The sequence below is a fragment of the Artibeus jamaicensis genome, unplaced genomic scaffold (genome assembly GCF_021234435.1).
Source record: "Artibeus jamaicensis isolate MK-2021 breed Jamaican fruit bat unplaced genomic scaffold, CSHL_Jam_final contig_64, whole genome shotgun sequence".
Taxonomy (NCBI): Eukaryota; Metazoa; Chordata; class Mammalia; order Chiroptera; family Phyllostomidae; genus Artibeus; species Artibeus jamaicensis.
In genome coordinates this window covers 10,566,392-10,579,301 of record NW_026521911.1, presented here as the reverse complement: position 1 = coordinate 10,579,301, position 12,910 = coordinate 10,566,392, and the positions used below count along the sequence as shown (strand labels likewise).

General features: G+C 40.7%; 1 protein-coding gene across 5 annotated transcripts in view; it reads right to left on the bottom strand.

The window, feature by feature from the left end:
• Nucleotides 1–2,847: 2,847 nt before the first annotated feature.
• Nucleotides 2,848–12,910, bottom strand: part of ANKRD42 (ankyrin repeat domain 42) — a 45,377-nt gene continuing 35,314 nt past the window's right edge. For all 5 annotated transcript variants that reach the window (XM_037138593.2, XM_037138594.2, XM_037138595.2 and 2 more), the window contains 3 exons: nt 12,098–12,224; nt 7,750–7,894; nt 2,848–3,605 (listed from right to left, as the gene is read on the bottom strand). In XM_037138593.2, the coding sequence (XP_036994488.2) occupies nt 3,516–3,605; nt 7,750–7,894; nt 12,098–12,224 (362 nt within the window). In that variant the 3' untranslated portion in view covers nt 2,848–3,515. The remainder of the gene's footprint in view (nt 3,606–7,749; nt 7,895–12,097; nt 12,225–12,910) is intronic.

The window sequence follows — 12,910 nt, the reverse complement described above, 5'->3', positions numbered from 1 at the left end:
TTTCCTTAGTAGAATGTAGCATAATAAACCTATGAGGGAGGACCAAAAAGAGCCCAGAATATCTTCTGGAGGGCAGGTCCCTTGTAGTACAGGCTTCCCCCACTCGGTGAGTGTTCTAGGAACCCATCTGTATCAGTGTACCAGCTGGCATTGTGAGAGGCTGTGTTTAGCTTCACTGAATTCTTTTTGAAGAGTTGCATCATGTTTGCCTTTTCCATGAGGGGTGATTTATGAGCCCGTACTGTGCTGAGTACTCAGCAGTTTTGGACCAAAAATGGCAAACCCCCATGCCCTACCCTCCCTGTGCACCCCATCTTGCCCACAGCAACTTTTTATTTCCCCAGATGAAAAAAGTCCTCAAAGGGAAACATTTCACAGGTGTGGGACAGATGAAACAAAAAAGAGCACTAAAAGGCATCAACACAAGTTCAACAACTGTTTTGAGCAGTGGAAAAAACATCTCTATAGGTGCATTGCATCAAATGGAGAGTACTTTGAAGATGACTGAAGTTATTTAAATATAAGAATATACCATTTTTATTAATTTTTTATTTAAATTATTTTATTGTTCAGTTTCTCCACACCCCTCCCCCCTTCCCCCTCCAAACCTATCTCCCTCCCTGGCTTCCACCCTCCCCCTTGGTTTTGTCCATGTGTCCTTTATAGTAGTTCGTGAAAACCCTTTTTTATAAATAAATCCTGTTTTTTGAGGGGGTCCTCCCCTTGTATATTTAATTTTTGTCCCCAATTCCGGCACATAGCTCCTAAAATCCTTGGAGACTTCAGAGTGTTTTGTTTGTTTGTTTGTTTTACTGAGATGACTGGTAGCTAGGAGCTGCTACATAGCTTCAGAATAGGGACTGCTTGACAGAAAGACCAAGGCATGATTAGAGAGTTGAAACTTCTAGGTGCCCCCACCCCTACCTAAACCTTTGGGGAGGGGAAAGGAAAGGAGAGGAGCTAGAGATTGAGTGCAACCGTCAATCGCCATCCCAGTGAACACATCGAGGTGCTGGGCAGGGAAAAGACCCAGAGGGCATGGAAGCTCCACGCACCTCTCACCCCATACCTTGCCGCCATGCATCTTCCATTTGGCTGTTCCTGAGATGTATCCTTTTTAATACACTGGTAATAGTAAGTGAAGTGTTATGCTGAGTTCTGGAAGTCATTCTATCAAATTATTGAATCCAAGGAAGGTGATATGGCAACCCCCAGATGAACAGCAATTAGAAGTACCCGTGACAGTCTGGGACTTGCAAATAATGTCTGAAGTGGGAGCAGTTTTGTGAGACTGAGCACGTAACTTGTGGAGTCTGATGCTAAACCCTGGGTAGTTGATGTCCAGATTGAATTGCTAAACACCCAACTGGTATCCAGACAAATCAGAACTGCTTGTTAGTGTTAGGAAATACGACCTTTAACATGATGATAGTATATTTTTGTGATTTATAATCAAAAGCACATAATTTGGGAGCTATATTATGATTTAGACCTAGCTGCTATAATAAATCCAAAATAACAGTGGCTCAAATAACATAGAGGTTTATTTCTCTTACCTGCCACCCAAGTGTAACCATTCCAGGGCTAGTAAGCCAGCTCTGTGTATCAGGGGCCAAGATCCTACTTATCTTATTGCTCTCACTTCCTGCTGTGGCCCTCATCTGCCAGGTGCAGGGCTCACCCCAACATCCACGTTCCAGAAGAAATGGGCAAGAGGTGGGCAAACCCCTTCCCTTTAGAGGCATGACCCTAAAGTTATAAACACCATTTATGCTCACACTCTATTGGCCACAACTTGGTATCTTAGATTGGAGAGAGGCTGCAAGGTTAAGTCCTTATCCTGGGCAGCAATAAGCCCAAGTAAATTCTAATATTGTGGAAAAAGGGAAGGATATTGGGGGACGGCCAGGGAACCTGGGCTACAACAGTGCATACTTCTCTTACAACATTGTTCTATTTCTTATGGTACTCGTACAGAGAAAGATTGGAGATGAAGCCTTAAAAAAACTGGAGCAAGTATAACAGACTATTTCCAAGATTGGTTTTAACTTTAGGGTCATCAGGCTAGAAGGAAAAAGTAAGGCTGTGTCCCAGATGGTGAGAGAAATATGGATTTGGGAACTCTAGTAGTGGTAAAGAAGAACACAGACTGAACTTTCCCTGCTAAGGTGAGAATCCTGACTCCACACTGCTGTGTGATTCTGGGCAAATTATTTTTAACTTCCATGTATAAAATATCTATTGTAGCTGTTGTGAGAATTGAGAGAATATCTGTAAACGACTGGGCACAGATCCCACACATAGTTAAGTACCCAATAAACATTGACAATTATTACTATAATCCATTGAGATCACAGAAAAACTAACAGTAATGACTATAAAAGTTATCAAAAAGGTTTTAATACTACTTAAAGACCCTTGACCAGCTCTGTATTGGTCTTAGCAATCAGGTGCACTCATACCAGGGCATACTGGCCCTGGTGATACTGAGTCCAAATAGCCTTTAGTGGCCATGTAAAGTACATGCCAGGGACTAGACGGTGGGCAGTCTGATGTACGGCAAGAAGTTGCTGCCAGGAAAGCTCAAAGCTACCAATCAGAACTTCAGGGGGAGGCAGGATACAGACAATTGCCCCAGGAGAGAGACAAATGTTCCCTAGGTCACCGAGGAGTGGGGTTGGGTAGGAAAAGTGAGGGAACTTAAGTCAGAACTGAAATGAAACGCCACAGTTGTGGTTTTTTTTTTGGTCAGCAAAGTCAAGGGGGAAAAAAACCAATAAAGCATGTTTTTAGTCTCTGTAATTTGCCTCATCTCTATATCCTTTCTTATAGAGCGTGCAAGACAGAGCAATGTTTGAATTTTAAAGCAGGTTTTATTTAAAATGGGCATTCTTAGTAAGTATACATTACAGTTTTGTTTTTCTCCTTTAGCAAGCACTGTTCTCCATTTTTTGTAAAACTTTCCTGAGTGAAATACTTGGTTGTTATTGTAAAGTTGTCTGTTTCTAAAAGTTACTGGTCTTATGTTGCATTTTTCTTCCAAGTCCAGATGCTTTTTAAAGTCATTTGAAAAGTTTAAAAGTTACAAAATTAATATCTTCCCTAGTAATAGGAAATGGTAGTCTCTAGCAAGTAAAAGAAATATAATTCCATTATGATGCTATGATAGAAATTTCAATAATTTTTAATATCTAAAACAATTTTTAATATCTAGTACTGGATTTCTTTTGAAGTCTAGACACTACCATATTATATTTTAAAGTTTATATGTAAATTACTAATAAATCTAGAATCTTGACTTGCCCACATAAATATAAAAAGGATATATCGGGAGTGGAGTACAACTGAGTCCATGTAATTTTAACAATTCCTTTGATGTTCTGTAACATATTTCTCCCTTCAGATTTGGAGTTACAGTGCATCAGAATATTTTTGAAAGAGTTTACATAGATTAACACCAATTTTTAAAATAAAAGAGAAAAATCAAGCAAGTTTATTTAAAGTTATTTCACTGATTAGTACCTTCTCACAAAAACGCCCCCAGAAGACACTTTTTTCTTCACTTGCCTCTTCTCTTTGCTTGACTCACAAGAAGAGTCATTTTCCTACAAATGAGAAAAGAAAAGAGAACCAAATAAGATTTCTATCCCAGACACATTTTATCTTTCGACATTATCTGTTCCAAAAGAAAAGAAGTAATGATATTTGCAACTCTGGATTACAGTTCTTTTAGGATTTTGTATAAATAAATTCTTAAAACTGAAGAACCAGTGCATCAGATTGTGCTGACTCCCAAGACTGGGCGGCACCCTGAGACGCCACGCAGTACTATTCTCTACCTAAAATGTCCCCGGAATAGAACACCTTGTTGTTCCTGCTTCTAACTTAGACCAGTGATTTTCAACCGGTGCGCCACAAGATTGTTAAAACATGCAATACCTGACTTTAGTCAGGAGCAACTGACTCTTTTCCCTTAGATTGTCAAATAAAAAATGACAACAGCCAACACAATAACCATCAGTGTGGATGAATCAAAATTATACCTATTTTTTGGTCAGATCAGCAAAAAATATTTTTTGGTGTGCCACAGAATTTTAATAATTAGTGTATGTGTGCCATGAGATGAAAAAGGTTGAAAATCGCTGACTTAGACTAATATTTCACAATGGATTGCCAACTGAAATGCACAGTGTCACTATGTCATCTGTATTCTTTGCAAGCCCTGTAGTGCTAGAAATCGTATTTCCTGGCTTCTCCATTCCCTCCTCCTCTGTGTTCACGCAGTGTCCCTCTACTGCTCTTGTCTCATTTTCCACTCTGCCCTCCCACCCACTGTTTCTGAGTATTTTTATCCATCATGTTCTCAGGACCCAACACAGAAGAATCACTTAATAAATGCTATGGGAAGGAGAAAGGCTAGAAACACAGTGGACGCTCACTACATGTTAAATTATCTTTGAGTAGTTCTTTTAGTCAAAAATGCTTGCACCCAGTTAGGCAGGACCAACCTGAGTGCAAGGGCTCCATGAACAGTACAAGGAACCTGTCCAGGGGAGATCCTGTGGCTGGAGTTAGTATTCCCAGGGTGTTCCTGCCCACACCTTTGCTAATGAGGTCCGTCTGCTTAACTCAAGTCGTACTGTACGAGCACAGAAGCTGCCATTGTCCCACCACCACCTGAAAAGACACAACCACATGTCTGTTCCTTCCCCCCATCTCAGCTGCAAACTGGAGAGAGGACTAGATGGAGAATTGGGTAGCCCTCCCTTACAGGTGGCAAGGCACTGGTGAGCATCGGGTAAGTATTGATGGTCTCTTCCCTTGGAAAAGCATACCAACGAGTCTAAAAACAACAACCAACCTTTCACTGGGAGCTGGCATATGGTGCCACTGGATTTCGTAGTTTACATACATAACAAGTGAAGTAGTAGTATTACCAACCTTTTATGGTTTGCCATTCTTAATTAGCAAACATGGCCCAAAGCATTGCACTAAAGACTTACCAAATGATACCAGTTTGGGAGATCTGCCACATATAAAGTTCATGGCACTGAGGCTAATACATAACACGTACTCAGTAACCTGATACAGATGCTGTTACTACGATAGGTTAGATGATGTCACAAAACTTAAATTTCAGTACTGTGGGTAAAGTAAGTACCCAGCTAAACTCAACTACAAGTGATGATGTGCGATCAGAACTGTACAAACTATTGGGTAAAAGAAGGAAGATCACGTGTAGTCAGGAGGATTAAGTCAGGGTTCATAAACAAGATGGTTCCTAGAAGAATCAGAGAAGCAGAGTTGACAGAGAGCCTTCTAAGTATCAAAATAAACAAAGGCTTGGTGGTGGGGCAAGTTCAGAAAATACAGGCTACATGTAGGAGAATAGAAAAAAATACAGCTAGTGATGTTTAATGTGGGCTAAGATAAGACAATATGTGAGAAAGCACTATAACAATAATTATTATCAAAACAAGTTGTGTTATTAAAAAGCTATATAAGTGCATAATACAGATCAAAAAATGATAAGAAGGGGAGATTATAATACTGTAATATTGCTAGACAGGGTTTCTATACAATACTTCCTTTAACATCAGTACAATGCCATAAGGTAGATGTTATCCTCATTTTAAAGATGAGGAAATTGAGATTCAGACGCTTTTGCGGTAGAATATAAGCAGCACCAAGGTTGCAGCTGCCATTAGAGGTCAGTGACGCTGCTCTTATACCAAAACCAGACCACCTAAAGCAGGACTGCACAGCACAGCTGGCCCAGAGTGCGGGGGCCTGGAGTCGGCTCTCTGAAAAGCCAACTCACTGTTGACAGGGAGCGAGGCTTTAAGAAGGATGTGCTAGAGTATGAAACTGAACCCCATTGTGAGATGAGAGCTTCTGGGAATGAAAAGGATACTTTTTAACTAGCTAGAAAACTAAAATTCTCTGAGTAGACAATCATTTTAGAATGACTCAAAAGATGTCAGCTTTGGTGATGTCCAAAGGTCTAGGCAGCTGGACAAGAACAGCGTATGCTCCTGCCCTTGAGGGGGCTGTGCGAGCCAGCAGAGTTCCTGCCTGTGGGCGGGAGGGAACATATTCTGAGCAGAAGTGGTTAGCGTACAAAAAAGTGTGTGTGTGTCTTCAGCCACCACCGCATGGATGCACAGACTGGCCCCTCCATACTAAAGTTTCCCCAGGGGTTCAGGGGGGTACAAGGTGAACACTGCAAAAATGAAGAGAATGGAGTATTTATAATTAATTATATTCCTTGGGAAATTCAAACCCAGGAAAGTGTCTGAATTTGTATATGCAGAGAAATACACACGTTTCTAAATGAACAGAGTATCATCTGAAAGGAGACATACCGAATCATTAACAGTAGCTTCCTCTGGAGGGCAGAACTCAGTATGGAGAGCAGTGTCTGCCCTTTTTAAAAAATATTTCACAAGCAGCACATACGTTATTTAAAAGTGGTTATTTTAAAGAGACTACTGATGAGTGTGTGCAAAATAAAATTTAAAAGTGCCCAGAAGTTTGCATTGTAGGTCAGATCTGGGGTGGCACAGGGTTGGAGCAGAACTAACTCACCCTCGATGACTGAAGAAAACACTTTCCTACGGCAGGAAAATAGGAAATGTACCTGCAACCCTGCACTCTGTCACGTGAGCTGTCCACAGGTGCCACATCACAGCTGGCTTCACTCCCAGAGAGAGCAGGGGTCAAAGTGTCCCCAGTATACCTGCTGCCTGTTCTACTCTGGGACCAGATGGCCTGAAATTCAAGCACCACCAGGATTTCTTGCTGTCACTGTCACTCCACTGTGGAAATACTCTGACTGCTGTCCTGTATGTGTTCTCTGTTTCGATGTTTTTTTTTAAGACTTTGTTTATTTATCTTTAGAGGGGAAGGAAAGGGAGAGAAATATCAATGTATGGTTGCTTCTCATGCGTCCCCTACTGGGAACTGGCCTGCAACCCAGGCATGTGCCCTGATTGGGAATCGAACCTCCATCCTCTGGTTCGCAGGCCAGCGCTCAATCCACTGAGCTACACCAGCCAGGGCTCTGTTTCTGTTTGCATATCAGTTTCTTTTGAGCTTTGTTCTGGATATCTGTCCTTTTCATTTATCACTCTAAGCATTTCTAAATCCTAGAGCTATATTCTGAATTAAAAATTCAAAATTCTAGCCGGGAATTATAAAAAGAGCTAAGGATATGGGATCAATGGTTACTCTGCAAATATTTTTTTTCTTACATGGTACAATAATAAGAATAATAACACTACTGCACATTTATCAACCAGGCTGCTCTTCTAATCAATACACATATGGATGGATATACACAGGGTGGGCAAAAGTAGGTTTGTAATTGTGAATATGCAAAACACTTTAACCTTCTATTATTATTTATTAATTTGTATTTTTCCATATAAATAACTATAAGCCTACTTTTCGCCCACCGCTGTAATGTATATGTGTATATATATAAAGTTTTATCTGTATCTATAGATATACATATATATACATATATACATATATACATATACACATACATATATTCCTTTAATCCTCACGACACTATAGAAAGTATAAATTTACAACTAAGGCATAGAGAAGTTAAATGACTTGTTCAAACCAAAAAGGATTACAGCCAGGACCCAAGTCCAAACAGCCCCAGTCCAAATCTGGTACTTCAGCTACTCCTGTATACTATTTCTTGAGAACCACAAATGTTTTAAGAAGGACACTAACCGCTGTGATAAATTTGGGGACCCGCGTATTTCCCAGGGTCTCCCTAAGCTGATCCACCTCCGCTCGACACTCATCCAGCTGACATTCCAACTGTTCTCTACGCAGGCGTTCGTACTCCAGCTGGCCCTGCAGCTCTTGGATAGTCCTGCCAAAAAAGATGTTGTTTTTCATTAATCTCCAATATGAACTAAACATTACTTTTCATAATAGTGAAAAGCGTCCATGTATTATATTTAAGGCAATTAACAAATAATTGCTTATTTAACAAATATGTATTGAGAGTCCACAATGAACTGGCACTGATCTAGACTTTAGACACTGGGGATACAGCAGTGACCCTAATAGGCCAAATCTGCCCCCCTGGGGCTTGCCTTAGCAGAGGAGGAAGACAGACAGTAAAGAAAATAGGTAAGTAAATATTGTATGCTGGAAGTTGATAAATACTGTGGGAGAAAAAATAAAGCAACAAAGAGTAATATAAAATGTTGCTGAAGAGGGGGTTAACACTTCACACATAGTAGCCAGGGAAAGCCTTACTGAGGTCTTCTGAGGAAAGTTCTAAAGAAATAAGAGAGATAATCAAGTAGACATTTGGTGGAGGAGCATTCCACACAGAGGGGACAGCAAGTCAGAAGTATGCCCGGTGACCTGGAAGAAAACCAGAGGCCAAAGTGGTTGGAAGAGTTTAAGGTATAAAAGGGAGAGTAGCAGGTCAGAGAGGTGAAAGGGGTCCAGAAAACGAAGAGCCTTATAAGGCATAGCAAGGACCTAGGCTTTTACTCTGAGTGAAATGGGAAGCCATTGGAGAACCTCGAGACATGATAGTTAAGAAGCTAGGAAAACTCCCGGGTAAGGATAGGGAAACTGAGACTAGCAAATTAAACAAGGCCAAACAATTTGAACAACATATAGCCAGCTAGCAGATCACAAGACCTTATTTTCCTAAGGACACTTGAGAGCAAATAGCTTATACCTCTCCTCCCTAACCAGAGAATACATAGCTTAAATCGCCCTCATCTGGGAAACAGAGAACAGAGACCCAATTCACACCATTTGTGCCAGCTAAACCCAAGGGCAGATGAAGTAAGAGGAACGAATAAAAACTCAGTGAGAGCCAGACAGACCCAAGATAAAAGTGAAACAGTAAAGCAGACCAAAGAACAACCCCATTCTCCTCCGTGCACTCATTTCGGTGCATCAGCATATAAAACGCTCTGAAAAGCTGAGGAATATCCTGCTGAAACACTCTAAGTTTCTCTCCCACAGAAAAAAGATTTTGAAAAAACCTCAAGACAAAGCATACCCATGCCCCTTCTCAGGCATGAATTTTTACTTCCTCTTAAACTCTAAGGGTCCCCATGAGACTTGCAGCCAGGGGAGACATGGGCAGTGGCAGCTCATCCTGGACTAATCCCCTGAATCAAGGCCACCTTCTCTCTGACTTCTCGGTAAGGCAACAGCAGTACCGTCTCGGCTCACTCATTTCCTGTAAGGACTGTAGGGAGCCAAAGCAGAACACTGCCCAGGCTCTCCTGTTGCTCTGTCTATCCTAAGGCCTGCCTTTGTTTCACTGTCCCCAGCTTCAGTAAACATACTCTCAAAATCACCTGGACTCATGCTGTGAAATCTTTCCTACACAAAGTCAAAAACCCACACACCTCAGGCCAGCCTGAGGCGCACCCTCTGAGGCTGCCCCGCCAGGTAACAGTCTGAACAGAGAAATGGCATGATCCGACTTAGATTTTTGTTTTGTTTGGCTTTGCTGTTTTTTTTCTAATGATATAAAATTTACTTTGCAAGAAATACACAACTACCAAGTGAACCAGTCAATGACTTTTGATTAATGTGTAAACCTTTGTATAGACCACCACTACCAAGATACAGAGTACTTCCCTCACCATAGAAGTTCCCTCATGACCTTCCCAGGCAACCCTCCTCCCACAGGCAACCACATTTCCAGATAGCTATCATGTGACATTACTTCTGCCTATGCCTGTAAATGAAAGTGTACATTATATACTTCTGTATGCCTGGCTTTCCGTCAACAGTATGTGAGACTTACTGGAATTAGGTGTTTTTTTAAATGATTTTATTTATTTATTTTTAGAAAGAAGGGAAGGAAGAGAGAAACAAAGGGAGAGAAACATTGATGTGTGAGAGATACATCAATCATTTTCCTCCCACACACCTGTAACCAGGGACCTGGCCTGCAACCCAGGCATGTGTCCTGACCGGGAATTGAACCCGGACATTTCAGTCTGCAGGACAACATCCAACCTGCTAAACCACATCGGTCAGGGCCAGATTTAGCTTTTAAAATTATTACTCTGTACACTGTGTTGAAAACAGACTGCAGGATATGGGGGTAAAGGATTAGAGGTCAGTGACAGGAAGCTGAGAGACATCAGGAAGATTTTAAAATCAATGCAGGCAAGAGGAGTGAGTGGGGTTAAGACTGAATGCAGAGAAGAATGGCATGTGTGGAAGACTAGGATTCAGCAAAGAAGAGAAGAAACTCACCCCCAGGGTAGAGAACTGCACAATGTTTTGCTGCATCGTGAGTTTGGACTAACTAATGGAGAACAACAAAAAAGAAAAGGACTTCCCTCAAATCAATACTTACCCAGTTTTTCTTTACAATTAGATCTAAGATCAGGAGTTTGTACCCAAATAGTAAATGTCTTAAGATGCCTTCAACACAAAGTTGAGAACAAATTCTGGAAAGAATCAAAACTCAGAAGGAACATCACAGTCTCAGCTGACAGGAAACTATGTTCTGGCACAAAAGCTAAAGCCATCTCCCAAAAAATCCTGTTCAAAATCATTTACATCAATAATATAACCATTTCTCACCGAAAGTGAACATGAGAGTTAAAAGTTCCATTAAAGACTGTTAAAATTGTAATAATCTTAGATAACAGCTTTAGAGTCACATAAACTCAGGCTCAAATTCTGGCTCCATCAAATCCTGGCTCCACCCCACCGCCCCACCCTTTCTTCTCCTCCCTACTTGATATTATGCAAATAATTTAACCTCAATATTAAGTCTCAGTTTCCTAATCCATGTAGTGAGCCCTTGGAGCTGTGAAAATTTCATGAGGTAATGTAAACAGTAGGCTTATCTAGTACCTAGCAGGTGGTAGGTAGTGAAGTAATGCAAGCAGCTATAGCAAAGTAGAGTAACCTGCTTAGAAGAGAAGCCAAGAAAACCAACATTTTAATACTTATTATCTAGGAAAGAATTGCTCCATTGTGAAGTACTTTTCTAGACCACAAGGATCTAAAAACTCTCAGTTAGGCTCTTACACTAAAAATATTCTACATCTCAAAATCCTGTAATCAATATATAGGAAATGAACAACTAATTAAATGGTGTGGTTTGTGAGATATGAAGAAAGACCCTGATTTTTAAAAATTTTCTTTTGGTTTTCCACAGTTTCCTAGTGTTTAAAATCCCACTAATAGTATTTTGGCTTAAAGCTGTGTCTTCTCTTCAAATTCCCAAGTACCCATGGAAGGATAACCCTTATCAAAGATTTGGATATTACTCTGAATATATTTACCAGACCTCTTACTGAGTCTATATTCAGAAGAGGATAGAGGGACAGGAAACAAACGGGAGGTTCTAAGGGTCTGAGTGAAAGAGATCCAACCAAAGGAGAGGGCAGGGAAAGAGGAGAATCCACGTGTACTGCTCTTTATAAAACCGAGTTTTGATTAAATCAAAAGTCTCCTCTCCTGTCTATCTTTGTTCCCTGTCCACTTTGAAAACAGACAGGCAAGCAGAAGGCAGTGGGGGAAACTAGGCATCCTCTACTCCAGCAGCGTTTAATTAGAGAGGCACCAAGTACGCAGAGAGCCAACTCAGGGTGCAGGAAGTCAAGGATGCAACTGCTCACTGCCTCTAGTCTCAGCACAAGCGCATCCTCTGATGCGGCACTACAGTCAGTGGACACAGCAGTGGGCCTGATTCATGAGTAAGCAGTCCAATTTGACAGGGATGGTTAAAAAAATGTGTTGGTTGAAAAGCTTAAAGTAGTTGTAGTCTCAAAACAAATCAACTCTACAAGATGAAAAGAGTTCTGGAGATTGTTTGTGCAAAAATGTGAATGTACTTAACACTACTAAATTGTATACTTAAAAATATTTAAGATGATACACTGTATGTGTATTTTACAATAAAAAAATCTTAACGCTTTCTCCATCTCGGGACATAGGAGGAAAACAGAATAGAATCTTCTACCCTTCGGTGGGGATAAAAAAGAAAACAAGTTGTTGGTCAACAAGCCCTCACATGGCATTTAGAGAGATAACTAGAAACAAACCATTAGAGTTTGGAGGACATTACTTTTCAGATTCCAGTTGTTCTCTCTTCTGCTTTAGATCCTCTTCTGTTATCCCTCCCAAGTGTTTGTAGTTGCTCTCAGCAATTTCCAGGAGATGTCTCAGTTCCACAATTTTCTTATAGGCTCTCACTGCGAGAGAGAGGTCAACAGAAACGCAGTTTAGACAGGTGGTCACAGGGTGCCTGCTCTTCCTCTCACACCAGTGTCTGTGTGGCCTGGGGAAGAGGGAGGAGGGAGGCGGCATACGCATAGAAGGATAAATATCAGTAGTGGAATATTTGGATGAACAAGCAATAAAAAAATCAAACGGAGGATTCTTTTCCTGCTGTTGGAGGATATACCAGATTGTTGCAACTATTAATACTATGAACAAGAAGGTTTAAAGACTAGCAGTATTTTAGGACTAGTGGAATACTGCAGGACCATGCACAATCTATGTCAAAAACTTAGAAAAACTGAAATATGTTGGATTTACTTGAAAACCAATAAGAACTAACCCAGCCCCCAAATTTTATGATTAGTTACACGTAATATCTATGTAAGATGATACTAAGAGAAGGAGGTATGTTGAGAGCTACTTTTAGCTATTCTCCAACTATCAAACCTATGGCTTTTCTATCCTTTGTGGTAGTACTAAACAACCTGGGGTGATTTTCTCCCCCAAGAGACATCTGACAACGCCTGGGTACATTGTTGTTTTGACCTTGATGGATGGAGGGGTCATCAGAAGTAAGAACAGTGTCTGACACATAACTGAGTCCTTAATAAACATGTTTAATGGTAGAAGAAAAATAACTGAAAAAGCACAATATCAG